The sequence below is a fragment of the Pieris napi genome, chromosome 3 (assembly GCF_905475465.1).
Source record: "Pieris napi chromosome 3, ilPieNapi1.2, whole genome shotgun sequence".
In the NCBI taxonomy this organism is placed as follows: Eukaryota; Metazoa; Arthropoda; class Insecta; order Lepidoptera; family Pieridae; genus Pieris; species Pieris napi.
In genome coordinates this window covers 11859320-11885083 of record NC_062236.1, presented here as the reverse complement: position 1 = coordinate 11885083, position 25764 = coordinate 11859320, and the positions used below count along the sequence as shown (strand labels likewise).

The window sequence follows — 25764 nt, the reverse complement described above, 5'->3', positions numbered from 1 at the left end:
ACCGTTTATTACTTAACGAAGACGAAATATTTTGATTTTTTTTGTAATAGCGAAATAAGATTGGTAGGTTTAAATTATAAAGAAATGAACATTTAAACTGTATTTTTTTTAAATTATTAATTGCTAATAAAATAACTGATTTCTGAAACGGGGAGCGTGCAAGTATAACGTCACGCATTTTTTTGAGATTATTAACCACCCCCCCTGTAACGCGTCTTAACGTTCTTTTGTACCCAAATACAGTAAAACGTTTCGTGACCACCCAGTGACTCTTTATACTTAAAAGTTACCATTATGTTGTGTAAAGTACAGGAAAGTCGAAAATAATATTAACAATAACCCGTAATTCAATCCCCCCCCAATTCATTACGTAATACTTGAACGCTCCCCCGCCTATTAAAACTATTATCAAGCTATTTAAGTTATCATCTTGACGACTTTATCATCATTTAATCGTCGTTTCTATAATCCGATATCAATGACACAAAGCTCTATCATTAACGATAGGAAAAGGTATTGAAGTAGTTTTGCACTTTAGAGATTAACCAACAAGACAGAAAGAACGTAATAGCGCGCATTGTAGACGCCCTCTGTGCCACTTTGGGGATATAGGAAAATAAGTAAACGACACAGACTGCCGCAAAATATAAAAAATGTTATCTCTGGATATTCTGAAGTATTTTGTATCCAATACGAAGTCACAGTATATTAAATATGCCATCTGAATGGCGGGGTTACCAGGAAAAAAAATTGCAAACTATTTGATGGAGCCATAGCACGTGAAATACAAATCTACTACTAATTCGGAGTGAATTTCTTTAAAGGAATAAATAAAACTAACTATTAATTTAAACACCCACTCTTTATTTAAATCTTACTATCTAAATTTTCAATATTACTTAAATATTGATTGTTTTTACAAAAGGACAAAATCTTCATAATATTAATGATCACAAAATAAATATATCACAAAGCATTACTTAAACTAGTGAAATATATTGAATACAATTTTACTCGTTAATAACTGAAACCGTGTGATTAACTTTTAATGAAATAGAAACAATTTATTATAAACTAAATAAATAAAATCGTTTAGAATAAGAACTATAATATATATATCGCAGCCAACTAGCTTAATAAGCCGTTCAATTAGCAGCCTAGCCTTTTAACTAAATGGTGCCATTTAACTAGCGGCCTGAAAGATATTCAGCTGTAGCGATTGTTACAACATTTAATAAACTGGCTGGCTAATGTTTAGGCCTTTCGTACGATAGAGTCATTATTTGGCAGAAATAAAAAAGATTAAACATATGACATAAAAAATATATTTATACAGGCCGCTAGTTAAACGGTCCCGTTTAGTTAAAAGGCTAGGCTGTTAATTGAACGTCTAATTAAACTAGTTGGCTGCGACATATATAAGACAACAAATTATCAAACAACTAAATCAGTTTTAATAGTCTTTAAACTCAATCAATTATTATTAAATTAATGTACTAAAACTGTTTTTTTTATAACAGTTTATTATATGTATTAAAAATTATTTCATACATATGTATCTACTACTAATGGAATACCTGTAAGCTTTTATTCACATTTTAATTATTTTTACATTTAATCTACGAAATGTGCGTATAAGTATTGGCATTACGAAAAGTGAACATGTTTTAATAAGGTTAATAAAAATTCGTGATTTTTTTTACGATTTTTGGCAATTCTTGATATTACATAGTAGTGTTAAGTGTTAAATTGTACTCACAACAAATAATTCCAATTCACGAACAATATAATTTATGAAAAAAAATTAATTGCATAAATTCCTTTAGAGCATGGGGTTGATAAATGTAGAGTTAATTGGTACATCTTTATAGGCAACTAGGTTGCCGAGCGCCATAACTATAAGATACAATTATTATATCGCCGAGAATCGAACCAAGCTATGCGTTACCAACTATGAAGGTACAAAAAACATACATTCATTTATGCTATAGTCATGAGTGAAGAAAAAGGAAGATATACTTTGCATCATAAATCACTAAATCTAAGTGCGAAATACTTGCATCAAATCAAAGTCTTTCATATTCACGAGGCCCGCGTGACCATTAATCATACAATAGTATTCAGCACCGACGATATATGAGATTACCGCGATGCCGACAATGCCGCCAACTGATGGTGACTTGGGAAGTAATATTACTGTTGCTATTAACAATCCTATGTATGTGATGTACCTATAATTAAATTCCTTTCATTAAATAAAATTTTCCAGTTCAAATGTAGATAATATAAATAAAAAAAGGTGTTTTTAACTTTGTAACCGTAGATCGTAAACCTGGTTTTTTTAATGTGTGAAGTGGCATGAAAAATGGCCACTACAATTTTTTTTGTCCATATATCACCATATTTTAGTCTCAAACTAGGGATAGCAAAACATTAGGGTTTCATATATGTTTTTGCATCATAAATTTAATAATCTTATAAAAGCTGATCAACTAAGTACTTGTCCGTCAAAAAATTTAGAGTAAAATCAATTCAAAAAGATGTTTGTACTTTGTATTATACCTATATTTAAATGTAAATAGAATAAGCAATGTTCCCAAAAGCTGTTAGAAAATCTAAGAGGAAAATATGAATTACCATCACCAAAATTTATAGTTAAATTACCTAAAATATATAATATCACATGTTTTACAGCTCCTCTTTTCTGTAAGAAATATTAAAGTATTAGAAAACAAAATAAACCTTATTAATAGAACCACATTAGCTTGAACACTTTTGACTAATTAAGAAATAATTGTGAGGAGAAAACAATAATTATACCCTCTTGTTTTTTAAAAATTAAATTGGTAAAACTATATTTTATATAATTATAATGGGCAAATTCTCATGTTATAAAGGTTGTTTAAAAAATCAAACTTATGTGGTTGTTATCAAATTAATGCATAAGAGATGTTACCTAGTTGTAGTTAATGTATCTGACTGATCCTCGTCTTCTCTGTCAGCAATACACAACTCTCCTTTTTTTGAGTATCCTTTTGCACATTTTCTGCATAAATCTGGCCCACCTCCATGACAACCATTACAAGACTTATCACAGGCTATACATGCATAGGAGCCTAATCTATTTTCACAGAATTGGCCTGCATTACATCTCTTTAAGTCTTCACACTCATTTATATCAATGCAAACTTTATCTGAATCAAAAACATATCCAGATTTACAAGCAACACAGTCTTTGGCTGTGCCTCCTCTACATCCACCCATACAGGAGCGATGGCAAACAGAACACAACATTTTGTTGTTATCCTTGTAAGACAAATAATAACCTGAAGAACATTGGTTGCAGTTCTCTCCCATATAGCCAGGATCACATAGGCATGTTCCATTACCTTTCCGAGTGCCATCACCCCTACATTTTCCATTGCCACTGCATAAATTATCATGGTCACCTGGACAAGGTGTGCAATCTTTTCCAAAATGGTGTTTGGGGCAGCATACTTGTAACTTGTCTATACATATATATTTAAATAAATCAACAGATTCATCAGGATCTTGCGCCCACCACTCTTCAATAAATTCCTCAGCTTTTTCAGCTATATGGTGGCATTGAATTGAGTGTTTTGACTCTTTACATAGTCCCTCTTGAATATCTACTAATCGCATCTCACTTCGTTTGTATGATTTTTTTAATTTTTCTTCCTCCCAAGCGGCATCTCCTCCTTCGTATTTTCCTCGGGTTGTTCTATCTAATCCCGATTTGAATGATTCTATAAATAACTTACACGATTGACACTCGCCGAGTGATTTAGACTGGCTTAATATTCCAGGGTTTATGTTTGGAGGCTGTACAGTACAAAGTACCGAAGTGAAGAAGAATATAACACTAATATATACACTTAAAACCATCCTCTTCATTGTAATTTTATACTGTAAAATTAAATATATAATACATTAAATATTTACAAATGTTTAACTACAACAACTACATGGAAAAATTACATGGCTATATTACCTTAAGTATCCTTGATTACAATGGACAATCTGTGATAATTAAATGCAATAGTGCTATACTGAGCTTTTAATAGTGCTAAATAATTATTTAAATATGATTTTAATTCATAATAGATCGTAAAACTGACGTGTTTTATTTCGACTAGCTAATAGCTAACAAATACTGACGTAAGCCTATACAGACGTAGTGACAACTGACAGCTGACGCGTCAATGACCGGCTGAAGTCGGAAAGACGTCGGCATGCGATCGAAGCGACGTTCCGTTAGACGTTATTATATAACTTAAATATGTATTAGTGTTGAACAACATCTTTCTCAAACTTTACATTTATACAACATTTTTATCGAACATAAAAACATGATTTAATATGATACAAAATTAATAATAAATGAAAGGTTTATAGTTATCAAAAATAAAAGTGACAAGATAAGTCACAAACCCATCGTCAAGTTGAATTGTTCGTGTTCGTATGAAATATATCGGGGCGTGCGCGCGATTCCAATGAAAAATTATCGATTTTACTTTTTGCCGATCGTATCTCATTATGCGATATTCGTTATATTATATACCTCTATATGCGTTATATTTCTTCATTGATCTTGTCCTATGGGTCGAGATTTATATCCCTTTCTATTTTTTTAAAGAGATTTAACAACGTATCTCTCAAGTCTGGGTGCATTTAAATGGGTGATTATGAGCTTCGGTGACTGCAATTTATGGCTATTCCGTAAGCTCTAAGTATCTTATAAAAAATACCTCATATCTACTTCTCAAATAACATAAAAGACTTAAATTTCTTAATCTAAAAAACGTTACAAATGTAACTTAATTAATGTAAGAAACAAAGAAGTTTGCATACATCTAATATCACATCACAGATATTGCATAATATACAGCTTTCACCGACTACAATGCTCGTTTTGAATTTCCTAAAGATGGGAAAATCTTCTAACGAACAGACATTTTATACATTTGTTACATTTATGTTTTAAATATTAGGCTTAGTATAATTAATATGATTATTTCTATAAATATTGAAAGAAGTTTTCCAAGTTTATTATTCACGTATTTTTGTCATTCATAAGTGTTACGAAAATAGAAACATTTTACATACGTACATTTGGTTCAGAAATAATTTTAATCTACAATTCAAATTGTTCCATGAAGATTATTAAACTCATAATCATTAAAAGTCACAGAAAAACCTGAGAAATAAAGAAATGATCTCGCTTTAAGCCTGTTTGTGGGTTGAGATGATATCATAATAATCTTGAATCGTACATGGATATAAATAAAATGTTAAATGTTGCTATTATTTAAAACTTAAGTGCAGCTGCGATCGGATACTTTTATTTGCAGTTTGCCTAAGAATTTATGCCATCATAAATTATAGAGAAAGCGATACTGTAGTGGTTTTGATTATTTGAGATTATTTTAAATTCGAAAAAGAAAAGATAATTCTTGTATAAAAGCGTTAAAATAAATGTTTATTATCACATTTGTATATCGTCTTACGATATTTAAAAAAATAAATTTACCAAATATATTTGTTTATGCATATAATATGTGCATGTAGGCATGTATCTATACAAGACATTTTTGCTAAAGTAGCGTTTTGTAAATTACCCCAAATTATTTTAAAACAAAACCGTAAAACAAGTACGAGTATGTTTGTAACTCAGATTATACATGTGCGTGTGTGCCCTGTTCTACCTTTCTTGGTAACTCTTTTAAATTCGTTGTTACAACTATTTGAGACGCTGAAGTACAATAAAACCTTATAATAAAACGAAAAGATATATGTTAGATAGCGTCTCGAGCCGTGACTATTATAATATTCTTTGTTGTCCACTAATTATGAATTGATTGTTCGAGAAATTACGGCCGGAGTATTTAATTGCTTCCGATGGTGATTGGTTTTATTCGTGACTTTAATTTTAAATTTGTTTATGTGTACCAGGCACAGATAAGATCGTAAGAGGTATAAAAGATAAATGAAATGGCAAGGAAGTTTAAAGTCATAAAATTAATTGAATTTGTCATTACCAAAATTCGGAATTCAACTGGAATTTGAAATGTTAATGGTTAAAAACGTACTCTTCATCTTACCGTAAGCATAATAGGAATTCCAATTTCAAAAAATAGTTTGTATGTCAAAATAAAATGTACAGTTTACAGATTGACTGTTAAGAGTGCTGTTAAATAGACTTTAATTGTCTTTGCAGAATTTATTTTATTATTCTATAAGTTATAGGAGAAAAAAATAAATTTGTTTAGTTCTTTCTTTGTTTTTTTTTTTTTTTGTTCAAATTTAAAGAGCGCATATTGGCTTAAAAAACTTAAATAGAAATAGCACTTTTTTAATCTGATAATTTACATATGTACTGTATCTGGATATTATGAAAAGATTTGTGGTAATTTGTTGAAGAAAGAGGACAGCTTATTCATTTTAACTGTTACCATCACAATTCGGTATCAAGAAATAGGAAAACCCTGGTCACATTGGCAAACTATTTAGTAAGCGGATTGAGTCATGGCTAAATGACGTCATGTCGCAAATGCCAACCAACTGGACAAGGATGTATTTAATCAACAAGAGACAACCTCGCCAAAATTGTTTATAAAAATAAAAGACATCTTTAAATATCAAGAGAAACAAAGGAAATAAATTTTACAAGGTATATGTCAACCAACTATCTACAAATAAAAAGTCAAAATTTATTTAATATGGCATTTTTTTAGAAATAGATATACGATAAATGTCAAACCAGAGAGCACCTTGAGAAACGGCCTGACCAATTTATATGCATTTTGTATATTCTAATACCCCGATTGTACCATCTCAATTTTTATCTATCAATATTTTTATTTATTTAATTACTTGGAATTAAAAAGTACAATAACCCGTAAGCTTTCCACACTACTCAATTCACTCCTCACACACTCCCCACTAAAAATGAGTGTCCATGGGCTGCAAAGTCTGCCCCTTAATGGGAGGCCTTTATTTTGCCCCTCTATGATAAAAAAAAACGATTTTCCTTCATCTTTCTGTTCGCAATGAAGTTTCACATGTCATTATAATTTTAAACTATATTTTATAGTGTTAGACATAACTAAGGTTTAACATTATAATCTCCTACTTTTTTTAAACTCAATTTAAAAAAACTTATTAATAATAATGGTCAGTTAATTGGAATGTCTAAAATGTATGTCTGTCTCCAGCATTGAGTGTTTTTGAGCAGCGGTATCACTTAACATCAGGTGAGCCTCCTGCGCGTTACACCTTGTTCTATAAAAAAATCACACGAAAAAATGTCATACATTTTCGTACATCCGATTAAATAGGTATTTAAGAATCAAGTACTCGAAACCGTGGACAGATTATATAATCTCGATTATAATTAATATGTAGACGAAAAAACGTAAAATATAATATTTTATTTAAAACAACTAAGTAAATAATTATCGTGTTACAAACTTGTTTGACAAGAAACCTTGAATATTATGACATAAATGTTATGTGTCACGATAGCTGTGCGATCTAACGTTCTATATTAACAATCAAGTTATCATAGAATTACAGGTTTTAGATAAAACATTTTGTTTTGTTAAATCTACTCCAGAACCTGATATATCAAATTCATTTACTTATTTTAGATTGACTCTAATCTTGCTTAATTAAGAAAATACAAAAGACATAAATTATATCCATACAAAGCAAATGTAGAATCATCGTTTTTTTTAACAATAAATCGTAGTTTTTTAATACGTTTGAATTCAAGTTAGATAAAGCTATTATTCATAACAAATTACCAGAGATCATTTCATATTAGCAATTATAATATCATCTGTGGACTACCGCCGGCGCAATTAACTTTTTTGTTCTGACGAATAATTCACACTAAAGCCGTGGCCGTCATATGTAGAAAAATATCATGAGAATTTAGTTATTTTGAAATTACTATTCTATTTTTGTTAAAGTGAAAAAACCTCAATTTATCTATGTTTTGGTACTGACTTAACTGGGAACCTTAAGTTGGCGGGGGGAAATTAATTTTTTGCACTTTTTTTTGGCTCTATCAACTGTTCGTTAACTGTTCTTCATTGTTCTATCAAAAAAAATTTTTGTTCGTTCTTATTTTTATTTTATTTTAATTATAAAAAAAATTACCTTCAATTTGGCACGAACTATAGATATTTTGATATTTTTTTTTTCTTTCTAATAGTTTAGAACTATTCAATAACTGTTCGTTCAAAATAAACAACTGTTCGGCTTTCATTATCCTGTAATTTAATAATAATTAACTTTTTTTTATAAATCTTAATTAAATGTTATTGCGCATGCGCAGTATCAATGCGCATAGTTCTCATAAATTATGCGCGGCCTATTTGAATTCGATTCAAAGAGACAACACAACAATAACAGCAACAACAACAAAATCATCATCATCACCCGGTTTTTACTTTCATTTATATTTTGTTATTTTATACAAACAAAATGAACTCTTTCTTAACATCTAAAGTCGTATTTCTTGTACTTATCCATTCTTTTAACATTCCTGATTAAATATATTGAATGAGAAAAATAGAAAAGGATTAGTCCCATGCAAACTATATATTTATATATTGATACAATATATTCTAGAACCAATTTCTTTTTCATTCTCAGTCAATATTTTTAATTATTCATTTAAAATAGATGATAATATAATTTCATTTTCGAATACGAAAACTTTAACAAATTTTTTCTGTACTACTTACGTTATAAGTTGACTTAGATTTTTACTTCAAAATTAATATAAAAGAATTTCAATTAATTTAAAAAAATAAATCATTTTTGTATTTGTAAATTTTATCTTATTTATAATTTTTTGAAGACATGCTTTACATCATAATGACTAACTTAAAATGTAAGATTATAGAGAGGTGAATTTAATGAAAAAAAAAATATTTATTCTCTCGAATGATTTAATGAATTTTACAATGAATTACGTTTATCACCGTTTTTTTTATAAACGAAGCTTTAAGAAGATCCATATCTTCACCAACATATTATACCTACTAAGATTTAAATGAATTAAAAATATTGTTTTATCAGTTCCTTTATTTTTACTCAATTAGATAAGATATAATCAAAGAACTCCGTTGAAAAGGAAAACCAAATATTGTATATAAATAATTACGAACATTTTTATCTGAATTTAAAATATGAAATTTAAAAAAGACATCAAATTCAATTTAGGCTGCCGAATGATATTTATTATTATTATTATTATTAATGATGATGATGATGATGATTTTGTTGTTGTTGCTGTTATTGTTGTGTTGTCTCTTTGAATCGAATTCAAATAGGCCGCGCATAATTTATGAGAACTATGCGCATTGATACTGCGCATGTGCAATAACATTTAATTAAGATTTATAAAAAAAAGTTAATTATTAAATTACAGGATAATGAAAGCCGAACAGTTGTTTATTTTGAACGAACAGTTATTGAATAGTTCTAAACTATTAGAAAGAAAAAAAAATCAAAATATCTATAGTTCGTGCCAAATTGAGGGTCAATTTTTTTATAATTAAAAAAAAATAAAAATAAGAACGAACAAAATTTTTTTTTGATAGAACAATGAAGAACAGTTAACGAACAGTTGATAGAGCCAAAAAAAAGTGCAAAAAATTAATTTCCCCCCACCAACTTAAGGTTCCCGACTTAACTTATCGTTTTAAAAAAGAAGGTTATCAATTTGACGTGTAATTTCTTTTTATTTTTTACTACTGGTAGTCTGTGCCATAAATATTGTTCCATTTATGAACCTACGCAGGTCTAAACTATGAAGTATATATTATAATAAATGGAATATATTTTGAATTCATTAAACAATGTAGTAGTTTTAATATATAGAACGGCGAATTCGAATGTTATTCTAAATAACATAAATTTTAGGTCTACTGATAGCGATCATCTTTTGTTTCGTTTTACTCATACACGCAGCAAAAGTCACATTTACTTTGAATAACATTTATCAGTTTGCTGGCTTATTAAGTCACGTACAAACATCCTGTCTCGAGACTATAAAAAAGCTCAACTAATCAGCGGTCATCGCACTATTTTTACATAGGTTTGAGTACAAGCATTTATTTTAGTAAGATTCATTAGATTATATAGTTATATTAACGCCTCTAGTGGAATGTTTGTTTAATTAAAAAGCCGAACTACGCCTCTCTTCGACAAATAAATATGGCAGAAATGCGTGGGTTCAAAAAGTTTAATTTTATTACCTTTTCGTAATTAAAACAGGTAAATGATTTCATATTAAATGTTAGTCCAACCACACCTTTGTATCATTAAAAATGATACTCTAAAACATTATAGACCGGACTTGCAGACACGGCCTCTATTTTAGTGTATGCACAAGTGTTGCCAGCAATTGCCTAATTTAGTACGGTGCGAACAAAGAGCTGTCCCAGATCTATTGTGCGATTTAAAAAGCAACTTTTAGATTAAAACGATTGTGGTGTTCTACATTTGAATTCTTGAGATGTAATTTGACAAATTATTTATCGAATTGCTTAGTTAAATTAAATTTTGAAGACGCGATTTTAATTTAAAAATTATTTGTAGTGAAACTGTTAACTTGTTTTTTTTTACTATTTACCTTTAAGACTTTTATTTAAATAACAAAAAGCAACTAGATAAGATGCTACTAAGGTTAGCGTGGTGGTAGTTTTTTTTCTTTGATTCTAAGTGTCGTTTGTGTTTGTGATGCGCTTATAAGCTAAACAATAATGTGTAAGAAGGATAAAGACGCAAGGAAGAAGTGGCTATTTAATACCTTCTTAGTTCCTTGCATCTTTGTAGATTGTTGGGCAATCATGGGCAAAAGTTCTTAATTTTAAATTTTTACAATACAAGTATTTTAATTGTTAAAAATTATATTAAGCAAGCGATGACATTAATTTAACTAACGTTTGACGTCCAATATAACTTGGAGTCTCAGTTCAAATCGTGGTGATAGTTTGCTGAAGCACAATTTTTTTGGGCACGGAATATTAATGAAACAGATACAGAATTCTGTGTTAAGGGTTAATATTGTTACTTAGGTATATCATAGATAATATGTAAAGAAATATCTATGATACTAAATTGTGAAAAAACTGTCCAACTTTTTTCCAAACATAAAATCATGGATCGTAATGACATATCTGCTTATATTGATACTTAGAATAAAACTTTTAGTCAACTGTACTATAGAAAAAGCGCGGGAAACTTCGTTCATGGTAGACGTATTTTTCACGGTGTTGAATATTTAATTTAATTTTACTAGTTAAAACGCAGAGGATAAGCTGGTAGTTTTAATTTTTGTATTATATGTAATCTTTATATCATATTTGTGTATAGTGTCATCGTGTAGTCGGTAAGTTTTTGTAATTTCTGTAAATATTGTATGAACAAGCCCCCCGATCTAGGTCGGGGGGATGATGGCCTTGTTGGCTTGAATCTCCCTGTGGGATCAAATGTATCTGTTGGTTCACAAGATGAATTTGACAAAATGGATACCGATTGTTCGGTATCATCTCAAACAGGTGAAGGAAGTCGTAAACGAACACGTTATTTGCGCCTTTGTCGGCAATGTACGAAAATTAAGAAAAAGAAAGGTAGTGGTTCTAGCGGTGATTACTGTCAGTGCGAAAGCTTATGCAATGTAGAAGATGAGTCAATTTTAATTAAAAAGGTTACTTCAAAACCTATATCTCAATCCACGTCATCTCCACACTTGCAAAATAATAATAATTCACATAGCACATCCTCTCGACCATCAACATCTTACACGGAAAATTCAAATATCTCTCAAGACTCTAACGCGGGAAATTTAAACAACACCACAACTTCAGTAACCAATACGGACCCCCGTTCGATTGGCCGTACTGAATATGTTTCTACCGATGTTTCCCCTTATTTTATACATGTTCAACGTATTCAAAGTTCACCTGACGACGGGACCATTCTCCATCCAATAACATTTGGCAATTTTTTAAAGCAGAACAAATTTAATAATATTGTTCCCGGAAGTGTAAAGCGTATAGGAAGAAACAGGTGCGTAGTTGGCTTTTCCGATTATAAAGACGCCAATAATTTTCTTAACTGCAATCTTTTGGAAACGAAAAAGTTAAAAGCCTTCATTCCCACTTTCAGCGTAACAAGAATGGGTCTAGTTCGCGGGGTCCCTGTAGATTGGAGTGTAGAGGAAGTTCAACAAAATGTATCCGTACCTATAGGCTGCGGCAAAATACTTAAAATAAGACGTTTGAATCGCAAGGTAAAAATTAATGACTCGGTTTCTTGGAAACCCTCTGAATCAGTTGTATTAACATTTGATGGGCAAGTTTTACCAAAAAGGATTTTCATGTGCTATAATGCTCTTCCAGTAGAAATATATATTTATCCTACCATACAATGCTATAAATGCTGCCGTTATGGTCATACCAAAGTTCAATGTCGTTCTAAGACTCCAATATGTTATAACTGTGGAGGTCAACATGCAGGTGTATCATGTGACAGGTCAGATAAAGATCCTCTGTACTGTGTAATGTGTGAAGTCGAAGGGTCCCATTCAGCGATAGATAAGTCATGTCCAGAATTTGTGAGACAGACAGAAATCAAAGTTAAAATGGCTCAGAGCTGCATGTCTTATGCCGAAGCCAGTAAATATTTTTCTTCTATTAAGCCTTCATACGCAGATGCATTAAGTTCAACAATTCCGGAAGTACCAAAACCCGTATATTCTTCCGCAGCGAAGTCTGTATCTCGTAATAATTCTACTAATGCCTCAAATAAAAAGACAATATTCTTAAAACCTCGCTCTCCTCGTAAACCACAACATGGTTATGATCGTGTTGCTCATTATAATGTTTTAAAAGATTTCCAAGTTCCAGAGCCTAAAAATGGCAGTGCTCTGGTTGGACACAAAAATAAAGAAGAAGAAAAATCTGATGTATTAGAAATGATACTAGCATTATTAACTAGTTTAATAAACTCAAACTTATTGAAACCGTCCCACGTTGCCTCTATTAATGAAAAAATTAAATCAGTTAATGTTATTAAAAATAATGGATTCCAAGATAATTCAATGGAATTGCAGGAGTGTTGTTCCAAAGAAACATGATTTGATATATTTGATAAATAAACATTCTCCCGTTGTTGTTGCGTTATCTGAAACGTGGTTGAAGCCAGGGTACCTATTAAGGATCCCAGGATATACCTGCTTGCGTGATGATAGATTTGATGGCCATGGTGGCGTAGCGTTACTTGTCAGGAACTCAATTAATTTTTCTGAAATAGCGTTTTCTTCATTAATCTCTAATGATGCCATTAATATTGTCGGCATAAAAATTGATAATATTTCTATAGTTTCCATTTACCTAGCTCGTTCCTCTTTTGTTATTCTCAATAGCGTTAATAATTTACTTTCTTCACTTAGTCGTCCATTCCTTCTATTGGGTGACTTTAACTCTCATCACCAAATGTTTGGTTGTGGCACTACTGACTCCAATGGTGTACGTTTAGTTGAAATATTAGATTTACATAATTTGTGTTTACTTAATACTGGCTCACCAACCAGACGTACAAAGCCCAATGAAAAGCTTAGCGCGGTTGACTTATCAATTTGTACTCCAGATCTTGCTTCTTCTCGTTCTTGGTACACTTCATCATCTACTTTTGGCAGTGATCATTTCCCGATTATCATATCCTCACCTATTAGACGCTCTCCTTATCAAAAACGACAACCTCGTGTGAAATATAAATTAAATAATGCTGATTGGCTTGCATTTAAAATCCTTGTCGAATCTAAAATAAATGATTTGCCTGAATTAGTTAGCGGTGGTGAGACCAATTCCTCTAAAGCTTTGGCTACATGTTTAATAGAATCTGCCGATCAGATTTTTTCTGTCAAACGAAATCCGTCTAATAAGATTCCTTTTCCTCCATGGTGGGATAGAGAATGTATGGTTGCTGTAAGCAGAAGAAAGGAAGCTGAGAGAGTCTATGCTGAGGACATGTCCAATGAAAATTTAGATATTCTCAATGAAGTTATTAGTACCACACGTAAATTCCTCAGAGATAAAAAGCAGGCAGGCTGGAAAAAATTTTGTACTTCTTTATCTCCTTCTACGTGCCCTTCAGAAGTTTGGACAAGTATTAAACGTTTTCGATCTGCTTTCAAAGAATCTTTATCATCGTCTTCACTTCCCCCTTTTTTAACAAATGCCTTTTTAGACAGATTAGCTCCTCCATCAGCTGCTGAATCGATCTACTTTCCTTTGGAATCGTCTTTGATAGATGACACTTCCTCTTTAAACTCTCCTTTTTCATTACATGAATTGAAAGGTGTGCTTTCACATGTTAAAGATTCATCTCCTGGTCAGGATGGTATTATGTACTCATTTTTATCTCATCTTGGTGATACTGCCTTAATGTATTTTTTAAATTTAATAAACTCCGTCATGGTCACAGGTAATATTCCTGAAACATGGAAGTCTCAAGAAGTTATAGCGATTAAAAAACCTAACAAACCTACCAATGATGTTGCCTCATATAGGCCTATTGCGTTGTCCTCCGTTTTAACTAAAATTGCTGAACATCTTGTGAAGAATCGTTTGGAATGGTTTATAGAAAACAATAATTTAATAGCCAATAGTCAATACGGTTTTCGGAAGTCAAAATCTACAATAGACAATTTAGCTATATTGACCACAGATATTCGCATAGCTTTTTCGCGTGATGAAGATATTGTTGCTGCCTTTTTGGACATCTCTGCCGCCTATGATAATGTGAACATTTCTATTCTACAACGCAAATTATTAGAGCTACAGGTTCCTACGTTATTAATACGTTTTATCATCAATTTACTATCATGCAGATACATATCATTAATCGTTCAGAAAGATGGTAATATTACCGAGTTAAAGCGTACAGTTTTTAAAGGCCTTCCCCAAGGTTCGGTACTAAGCCCACTTTTATATAATATTTACACGTATGATTTAGAATTATCTATAAATTCCCATATAAATGTGCTACAATATGCAGATGATCTTCTTTTTTATTCCGTTGATAAATCTGTGGTTAAGGCTTGCAATTCCATGTCTAGTTCACTTTATTGTCTTAATATCTGGTTAGTTAAAAATGGCCTAGATCTATCAGTTTCCAAAAGTTCTATAGTCGTATTTTCCAAAAAACGCACAACTCCTATAATAAATGTGACCTTCAATGGTCAATCTTTGCCACTCCAAACAAAAATTAAGTTTTTAGGAGTTATATTGGATTCAAAATTGTCTGGACTTGCCCATTATGAACATGTTGTTATGAAATGTGCACAGCTGCTTAACATCATGAAATGCCTTTCAGGTGTATGGTGGGGTGCTCATCCGTTTTCTATGAAACTTGTGTATAACGCTCTTATAAGATCTGTTTTAGATTATGGCACATTTCTCTTAGATGGAGGAAGTGTCTTGGGAAGTAAAAAACTTGATGTCATTCAGTCAAAAGCTTTGAGAATTGTGACAGGAGTAATGAAATCGAGCCCATCCAATGCTTTACAAGTAGAATGCTGCGATCCTCCTTTAAAATTAAGAAGGCAATTTTTAAGTGATCGATTCTTGTTCAAATCTATGCAGTTTTCTAACCACCCTCTACATGGAAGGCTGCATGAATTGAACAATATTATTTATACATCCCGTTACTGGCGTCACAAATCATTACCATGTCTAATAATAAGCTTTCGTAAATTTTTAACATTACACAGCCGCATTCATCGATCTCCATCATTACCCATATTTATGACACAATTCAATTCTTTAATTCTTGATCCGGATATAAGATATAATATAGGCGTCCGTAAGCAAGATATTCTGGAAACAAATATTCGTTTCATGAGTAGCGTTGAGGAACAAAATTGGGAAGGTTGGGATTATATTTTTACAGATGCCTCTAAAATCTCTGTTGATGATTGTGTTGGAGTTGGTCTAATTCATTGGCAACATAAAATAATTCAAAAGATTAAACTTCCTCCTGAATCCTCGGTTTTTACTGGAGAGTGTTTTGCTCTTTTAAAAGCTTTAGAACTAGTTATTTTATTAAAATCTAAAAGTACAATCATATTTTCAGACTCAAAAAGTGCACTACAATCTCTTGAAAAATTTCCTTTCCAAATGAAACTTTGTTATCCTATTATTTGCGAAATACGTGATAAGCTTTTAATATGTTCTCAAAGAAATTACACCGTTATCTTTGCATGGATTCCAAGTCACAGTGGAATTAAAGGAAACGAGAAAGCCGATGAGCTTGCTAAAGAAGCTATAAAGGATGGAGACATAGTCCCATACATTAATTATTGTCATGATTTAGCTGCTCTTCCGAAAACCCATCTTTGGGAGTCATGGAATGATGTTTGGTTGAGAAGCAGCAAGTTCAAAGGCAAACATTATGCTGAAATTCAACCCAGGATCCCCAGTAGACCATGGTTCTTTGAGGTTAAAAGTTCTAAAACTGTCACTTCTATCATTTCCAGAATGCGTTTAGGACATGTTTGTACACCTCATCATTTAGCAAGGCTTCGTATTATTGATAGTAATATTTGTGAGTGTGGAGAAGATATTGGTGACCTTGACCATATTTTCTTTTCTTGTTCCCAATATGACCGTACCTCCTTTCTGAATTCTTTACAATCACTTCATGTTCCGTTTCCGACTAAAATCTCCTGCCTTTTGCTTTATCCTTTATTGTATTATAATGTATTATCTTCTTTCATAATCTATAATAATATTAAGATGTAATATGTTTATGTACATATTTTATTTTTAACCAGCTTATCCCTTTATTTCCTTTTTTATTTCTTTGTTTATTTTTTTTCGCGTGTAGTTTCCCAACCTTTTACTTGAAACTGGCATAAAGTTGAAGCTGTTGCCATAATATTAAAAAAAAAAAAAAAAAAAAAAAAAACTGTACTATAGGGGCATTAGATAAATTTTATATTATCCTCCTATAGGCACTATTCAATTTAGTTACTCGCCTTCAGCGAACAATCGTTGCACCGTGATTTGGCTAAGTGCAACAGATAATAGCGCGCTTAGGAATTCTGTGCGGACCACTTTTGTTCACGTTAACCCCGAGGCAACTCTAGTGTGGTCCAAAAGCTAAATTGCGAAGGGTTAAGTCATTTTATGTTTCACGTTTATTTGGGTTAAGCTGATTGTATGCTATAGTCGGTAACGGCTATGACAAAAGGCCGGCAATGCACTCGCGAGCCCTCAAGCATTGAGAGTGTCCATAGGCGGTGATATCACTTAACATCAGATGAATCTCCTGCCTGTTTGCTCAGTTCTATATACCTAACAAAAAATTATCTATCCTTGCCTCAATTGGAATCAGTAGTTCCTTAGATTAGCATCTTAAACCAAACAAACAAAAATACTTTATATTTGTTAGTTAATTTCATTTTGCAATTTTTTTCAGCTGTAATTTTTTTTTTGAGTTTGTTGATTGCTGTTCATCCTGATTCTTTTTTTTTCTTTTTTTGAAAAAAGATTACCTTCCGAATAACTTATTGAAGAAAAAACAATTGATAGAACAGAAACGTAACACCACGTAAACTTGTGTTTTTTTAATACGAAAGAGTTTTTAATGAAACCATTTTAAAAATATGTATACAGTTTTAGATACAATTTTAAATTGTTCTGCGAGTAACTAAATATGTCTTTGCCGTTCAAACGATTAAAATGCTTCAAGCGCGTTGATGTCTTTTATAAAGCAGCTTTGGAGTTAAGTTATTTTTACTGAATTACAAATTAGATTAGAAGGTACAAATTGGCCTTATAGGCATTATTGGAACCGGCTTTAATGTTACGAAAAAGATAATGACAGGGTAGGCGCCGAATCAAGTTTGAATCCGTGCCTCAAATTGGAAATGCAGAATTATAAAAAGTGGTTGTGTTCTTGATTTTCATAATGCGTACACAGCAACAAACGAGAGAGATTTTGGGTACGTAAAATTACTTTTATTTAATATTTAAAAAATGCGCCAATATCAGATGTGATTAAAGATTTTGTAATAGTATTGCAAAGGTGCCAGGGGAAGGTGGAAGGCACTAGACCGCGCGGAAGGTCACCTACGCGTTGGACTGACCAAATCAAGTCTGCCGTAGGAGACTCTCTCAATCAGTGCAGCAGGATGACCATTAATAGGCAACGATGGCAAAAAGTCGTGAAGCGCATCACATCTGCCCCTACAACTACTTCCTAGCGATCACGACCGCTCTGTCAAGAGTGCACCGGATAGGAAGAAGAAGAATAGTATTGCATTTAGTCAGTAAATGTCGTTCTATTTTTAAAGTTGCACTTCTTTTGGCGCGTTAGGGAAAAATGAGCTTAAATTTTAAATAAAAAACCGACACCCGGAAATTAGCACAGTAAACATTTTAAAATAAAAAACATGTCAATGTCTTTAATTATGTAGGATTTTTTTTGTGACATTCAAATAAACTTTATTTAACTAGATAATGCGTTATATCAACTTTCAATGTATTTTATACCTTTTTCCTATTGTTAGTGTCGTTTTTTCTACGTAAAATAATGCGAAAGATAAAAAAATTAAAGGGTCATGCGTCAGAAGTTATACATGTTACGCCAAAGAAGTATAACTTCTAACGCCCATGTTTTTCATTTTTTTAAGTAATAGGAGGGAAACGGGCAGAGGTACCTGTTGTTAAGTGATACCACCGCCCATGGACACTCACATTGCCAGAAAGCTCGCAAGTGCCTTTTAAGAAATGGCACGCTCTTTTCTTGAAGAACCCAAACCTGAGCAATGCTAGTGCTTACGTAATTTTACGGGGATTCAGTGGAAACCCAAACAATTTATGCTTTCTCTGGAAGTTTGGACTACGCTTGTCGATTGACACTTGAAGAGTTTGCCCAGAGCAACTCTCTCTTCTTCGACACGAAGTAGTATAGAGATGCTGCTAAAATTACCGTTTCTTTATAAATTATATCGCTTCCTATAGGTTTTGTGTATTTGCGATTTTTTTGCGTTTTTTCCATAATTTCAGTCAAAGTACATAATACGAATGAATTCTATACCTTTTTCGACACTCGGCAGTTTTAAAAGTTAATTGTAGATAGACAAACACGACCGGAAACCAGCACATCGTTTGCATTTCCTAAACATTGTAAAAGGTGCAAGGGTGTTATGGTAGAATGTGCACCCTAAACAAAACGCGGAGCAAAACAATTTTGAAATATCTAATAGTACTCGTTTTTATATATGAATCTTCTGTGCTTGTGTTTGTAATTAAACTCCTAAACGCCTGGACCGATTTAGATGATTTTATGTGGGTTCAAGTGAATTCGAGAATGGTTTAGATTTACAATTACATGATTTAATGTTTCATTCTTTTATTTTTTTATTTAAGCCATGTTCAGAACGTTTGTGAGGAACGTTAGTAAAATATAATAATTTTATTTGAGTTCACTTTTTTTTAATAAGTATCGCAACATAGCGAGGAAATGCTGCCAGCGTTTATTTATTTATTTATTTCGTAATCCTACAGCTAACATAAATTTTATATAATAACAAACAATTAAACTAAAAACATAGCCAGAGATGAAATACGTAATACCAAAGGAGCCAATCATTTTAAATTTGTTTGAATGTTCTTTTTATTATTTTTTAATTATTTTTATTATTACCATGCAGGTTCAAAAATTTTTAGTTTACTTATTTATAGACAAAACGTAAACTTTTAAGTACTTATTTCATGTTAATGTCATTTAAAGTTAAAAGTTAAATGTAGTAAAAAGATATTATCCGAGGAATATTTAACTTGTACTAATAAATCTATTTAAAGTTTATTTTTATTTAAGACATGTGTACAGGAAACATTTGCCGGGTCCGCTAGTATCTAAATAAAAAACTTTGGTCAACGGTGTTCAAGCTTTAAGCGTATGTCAAGTACTTAACTTAGACTCCAGGTCATTACATAATAAGTTATAGTTTAGACAATGGTTTAAAACAATGAATACTTAAAATATTTACACGTTTCAATTTTAAGGATGTTAGCCGCCAGTGCGGAACGAATTATATGCACAAAAACCAAGCACATAGTATGATGTCAGAGATTTGTAACATAGTAAAGAGGAAAACGAATATTTTCTAGACGAAGGTAATGAAAATATAATATTGTACCTATACATTTAATATGTTGCTATGTATAATTAAAGGATAAGAAACGATTAAACGGTAGGTTAAAAGTTAGTAGGCTAACATGGAAAGTGTTTTTTTTTATAGAATTTTATTGTTTTATTTACCAGCCTCCCATCCCGGCTTCGCACGGGGACGGGATTTTTTGTAGATATTAATATGTTCTTTAATATTGTCGAACATGTTTTTTGTTCTATCATCAATAGTTTTCGCAGCGAATGCGATGAACATTGTTTTATATGCATTTTTTACAGCTTGTTTTATACGTCTTTTAGTAGGGATCCTTATTTTTTCTTGCAATTAAAGATAGGTAGATAGCAGATATTATTCAGTGATGTAGTCAAATGATGAAAGAATTTTTAAAATCGGTCCGGTACTTTTCGAGCCAATTTGTTACAAACATACTAACATTTTATAATATTAGTATCTAATTAAAATACGTAATAGTAAAATATTACATAATATCTATACCGATTTGGTTCATAGAAGTGTGTCTGAGTAGATCACGCTCACACAGCATCTACGATTAGAAACCATGCGTTTTGTTTTGTAAAATAAAAACATTAATATTATTGATATATACAAAAGTGCAATAACTGATGTGAAACCATATAAGGTGGCTGAAAAGATCGTAGGCTAACATAGAAATTGATTTTTTGACAGAATTTGATTTAATTATTCGATATAGCCTTCAAAAGTGATACAATGGTAATAGCGGCCCTACAATTCGATACCATTTTAATAGTACGATTGATCTTTAGCCTCATAACAGCCTTTAGCGACCACCTCTTCATCAGCGTAAAATTTGTCTAGCGATCATTCTCTTGAGGTCTGAGAACAGGAAAAGTCACTAGCGGCGAAATCTGGAGAATACGGTGGATGCGGAATCATATAAACTACATAACATCTATTTTTAAAACATAATTGATCAGCCCAATGATAAAGTTTAAATCACGTGGGTTGGTCCTAGATTCTTTATCCGACGAAAAAATAATATCTGGATAGACGTCTCGCCATAATGGCACCTGACGTGTGATATGCAACCATTTTAGAGCACGAACGTACAGAAGATGTCTATTTATCCGCGTGAAATGATTGTTGATGGCGTCAGTCTTAAGTTGTAGAGCAGTGATAATTGCGTATATTTTAGACACAATTATGTCTGTTATCAATAATTTGTTAAAAAACTGATTATATAACTAATTCCATTTTAAGTAAAAATCCTCATTTAAGACTCCTTAAAAACATCACAATTAAAGCTTAGCTTCCGAGATAAAGCTTTAGAAAAGGAAAAAAACACAAAAGCTCATTACAATTCCGAAGTTAACGGCTCATTCATAGAATGTTAAGTTAATCACAAAAGCTTCGTGTGTTGATTTATAAGATACAGCGATTTATCGGTAATATCGCCAGAAAGTTGGGTCCTTTTCTAAATTTATAGTACAAGGTCAACATTCCTCGGGTGCTTAAACTTTTAAATACCAAGAAGTTTACATTATGGTTATAAATAAGAAAGTTCTGTAAATTGATATATAAATTTATAAATAAAAAATAAGAGCTATTTGCTAGCATTGCTAAATCTATACCATGCTTGAACATACGAACACACACAAAAACAAAATCAATCCAGCCGTTTAAATAGTGAGCTTAATTACAAACGCACGCGCAGAAGACTTATATATTATATACATATATGATGAATGAAACTCAAATGTGTTGCAGAAATATGTATTTAAAGAAAAACCACTGAGAGTTTGTTATTTTATTAGAAAACAATAACTCAAATTATTTTAATTCCAAAATGTTCCAACAAAAAAACTTCGAACAAAAATTTTAGTGACAAACCAAAACTAGCGGCTTTTCCACAGACTAACAAACAGATTAAATGAAACGTCAGTTAAAACATAATAGATAATTAATAATCTAAGACATATAATTATTTATTTACAAATATATGTAAAGGTTTATTATCATACTAGAGAGACAAAAACTTGTGTCTGTTGTTGTCTTTGTAACATATTGCATTGTAGCTTTAAAGCAGTGCCCAGCATGGCCACGGAAAAGTGTATATAAACAGTAAAACAGTAATAGGACACAAGAAATAAATCCTTTAAGAAATATGTTAAAACTAATATAATAGTTGTTTATTTTGTAATCCATCCATGTAAGACCATCGGTTCAATTCACGCAGTAATATAAAAAACGCTCACACTTTAAAATTACATCATGTGCGAATAATACCACGAAAGTACTTCAGAGGCGGAACGCATTCCACTGCTTGAGAACGCCATGTTGTTAGGGTGTACTTAGAAATTGTGAATGGCCCAAGCAGCCATTATGAATGCCGTGCGTCATATATGGTATTTTTTTACAAACACGTAAAATAATTTTAACTGACATTAAATTTTATACCTCTATGCCAAAGGCTAAGGATCAGGATTGGGTCAGTTGTCAAAATTAAATTAAACTCATACTCGTTTAGTTAGAACTCTGTACTTAAATTAATATAAAAAATAGGTTACTTAACTTTAATTAAAGCTTTGTCATTTTTTAACTTGGCTTGGTTTATCTTTAAGCTTTTTAGCGTTCGGAAGTCATTAAAGTCTAAGGTTTACTGGAGGCTTTTAACATAAAGTTACTGAACGTAATACCCTCATCTAATCATAAATCTTAACTGCTACTTAAAATATAAATTATCAAATTCCTTAGCTTGAGGTATACTAAACCCTTTTATGTTTTGTTTTTTCTATTTAGTTTAAATACTGGATTTTTATATTGTTATTTTAAAGTTATTTTTGTCTTCTCACAAGAAAGAGTTTAAAAGGAAACCTTTACGTTAAGCAATGATTAGTAAAGGTATTAGGAAATCTAAACATTGAAAAATATGAAAAAGTGGAAATTTCAAGTGACGTAATCGCTTACCACGCCGCTTGAAAGTCTGATCGTAAATTTTAATGACCGCTGACATAAATTTTAAATTCCTTAGGATTGTATATCGCTTAGATTTTCTTCTAAAACAATTTTATGTTTTATGTTATATTAATTATTTACTTAAGAAACTTAGTTATACGGCATATTAACTTAGTAGGATTTTTTCCACAAGTCAAGATACCACCTCCAGTAATAAAGGCTCCAAAAAATCTCTAACTGTCCTTACATTTTTTTTAGCAAGAATTTTGGAATAGAAGCAAAAATTGTCCCTCGTGATTTTCCCAATGATATACAATACATCTCCTTTAAAAAAATTGAAATTACGTCATCGTGACCTTTTTACCTCTTTTTTTGTTAGCAAGAGAGGATACGGAAACAGTTGAAGAACGTTTTAATAATGATAACAGCCTACAGGCCCAGAACAAACTAGAGAAGACGTAGAGTATTTTTGTAAATAAGACTTAAAAATAAAAAGCGTGTCGCGGAACGTGTATTTATTTATTATTGCTAAATTCGCTTCCTCCGTTATCAAACAATGTAACAATTGTTAAACCCCGAAAATTACGATTATCTATGTAATTAATCGTCTATGTTCTCAGTTATTCGTCTGTGAAGTAGTTCTAGTTCAAAAAAACGTAAACAATTGTATAATAAATATTATTTTTCTGTCGTTGTGTTTTCATTATAAATATTAAAACTAATAGGAAAATAAAGGATTTCGCGGTTGTGTGCATACCTAGGTATACTTACTTACGGAGCATAGAGTACAAACCACTTACAAACATTTTGCCAATGGTATTAAACCGGAAAAAATCGTAAATTTGATACAACCATGCCGTCAACCGTTAGCATTCATGTAAGTTTCAGAGTACTTAGCGCAAACTTTGACTATTTTAAAATACTATTTAGGTCCCCCTCTATGCGCTAAGGATGACAATGGCAGTTCAGACTTAAGCACTAAGAACGACTGCGATCTGTCAAAAACGTTTAAAATGTAATATACAGGAGTCTCATCTCAAATGTTCCCCCTTAAATTCCAACAAATCAAGTTCGTCGAAGAGCGACCCAAAAAGTGTCTTGGCCTTCGAGAAACTACCAGCGCTCCTTTACCATCCGCCAATTGCTGGCTTTCAGCTGCACCAGGTCGTCCTCCTCCTTCGCCTATAATGTTGGGCTATAATAAGGGGCCGTTCAAGTATTACGTAAGCACTATGGGGAGGGGTCTTTAATTTTTTATATCACTGTTGACGTATCAACAGTGATTATTTAATTTTTTACACATATTACCCACACATTGTCTATGCTTGAAAACGAAATGCATTTTCGAGGATTCCTACAAAAATTAATACGTTTAGGTACTATTATTTTTGAGAGCTTTGCTTACTTTTGCTGACAAGAGGAAGGGGGGGATAAATTGCAGTAAATCTGGTTACGTAATACTTGAACGGCCCCTAAATTCGTCTGGTCACTAATTTGTTTACCACCGGATGAAGCTCAATACCATTGAGTATGTGAACGTTTTATGAACGGTCTTGTATTAGTTACACAATATTCGAACATTGGGTAATCGGAACCGAGAAAGGCTACAATAACCTCACAACGTCATGCCTTTTAATATTTGCGTATTTAGGGCCTAGGTTTTTCATATTAATTATCCTATTTGGACTGAGTGCATAGATTAACTCTCATCCCTAAGGTCGTAGGTTTGTGCACTGATCGACTTTCTATGTGTGCATTCAACATTCGTTCGAACGCTGAAGGAAAACATCGTCAGGAAACCGACTTGCCTTGGCGTGTCAGGCACAGGAGGGTTATAATTTACCTATTAGATTGACAATTGATGAAACGGAAACAGAAATCTAAGGCCCAGACCTAAAGCGCCACTGTTATTTTATTTTAATGATAATCGGGTTATTATTACGTTTAACGGAGGTATTCCAAACAATTGTTTCATAGATTTTTCGTTGGTCTATCAAAATACCAATAAAAGAAATGCCAAATTTGACATTGCAGGCGTTGACATCTCTTTAAAAAAAACAGACGAAGATGTCTGATTCTATCCGTCAGTAGGATTTTTAAAAGAATCTACACCACTATTTCTTAAGGTCCTGTTATAATCAAGTTATTTCAGTCATACCGTGATAGTCGTAATTGAGGAAAACATAATGTAATATGAAAATAAGCAATTCATAGCTTATTATCGAATTATAAAGAAATATTTATATCGTCTCTACAAAGTTATATAAAATCCCTTTGATTAAAATTGTAGCTTCACGTTCTAATTATTATTTGTTAATAAGTTTTAGGATAATAAGCGAAACAATAGGGCTAGGTTTTCTTATTCTACTACTACTACTAAAGATTAAATCTACTAACTTTATATTTAATCTTTAGTTTGACTTTTTTGATTTACGCCTTTCGTTTACGTAAGTTAAAATGTATGTTTTAACTGAGCATTAATATGAGTATTTAAGATAATAAGCAATAATTGTATTAAATGCATGCACTTAATTTATTTCTTCATATTTATTTGCAGACATAGTATTTAGATTTCTATTGGTAATAGC

At 31.7% G+C, this 25764-nt stretch overlaps 2 protein-coding genes across 6 annotated transcripts in view; both read right to left on the bottom strand.

Annotated features, from left to right (window-relative positions):
• The window catches only part of LOC125063268, an 80581-nt gene that overhangs the window by 54399 nt on the left and 418 nt on the right, over positions 1-25764 (bottom strand). The gene's annotated exons all lie outside the window — the stretch shown is intronic.
• LOC125063270 (cysteine-rich with EGF-like domain protein 2) lies at positions 1728-4197 on the bottom strand. Of its 2 annotated transcripts, XM_047669632.1 has the most exons (4): positions 4013-4196; positions 2957-3927; positions 2665-2704; positions 2107-2231 (listed from the first exon to the last, which is right to left on the bottom strand). In XM_047669632.1, exons 2-3 carry the CDS (start codon positions 3913-3915, stop codon positions 2689-2691), a joined length of 975 nt encoding a protein of 324 aa, XP_047525588.1. In that variant the 5' UTR covers positions 3916-3927; positions 4013-4196; the 3' UTR covers positions 2107-2231; positions 2665-2688. The 2 variants fall into 2 exon arrangements, with proteins under 2 accessions (XP_047525587.1, XP_047525588.1); XM_047669631.1 differs by lacking the exon at positions 2665-2704 and having other exon boundaries at positions 1728-2231; positions 4013-4197.

What these genes read in the sequence shown, in the direction of transcription:
- LOC125063270 (XM_047669631.1), bottom strand. Translation starts at nt 3,915, where the DNA reads ATGAAGAGGATGGTTTTAAGTGTATATATTAGTGTTATATTCTTCTTC. An exon ending in GATACATTAACTACAACTAG is followed by an intron (nt 2,232 to 2,956) that starts GTAACATCTCTT and finishes ATTTAATTATAG; the next exon opens with GTACATCACATACATAGGAT.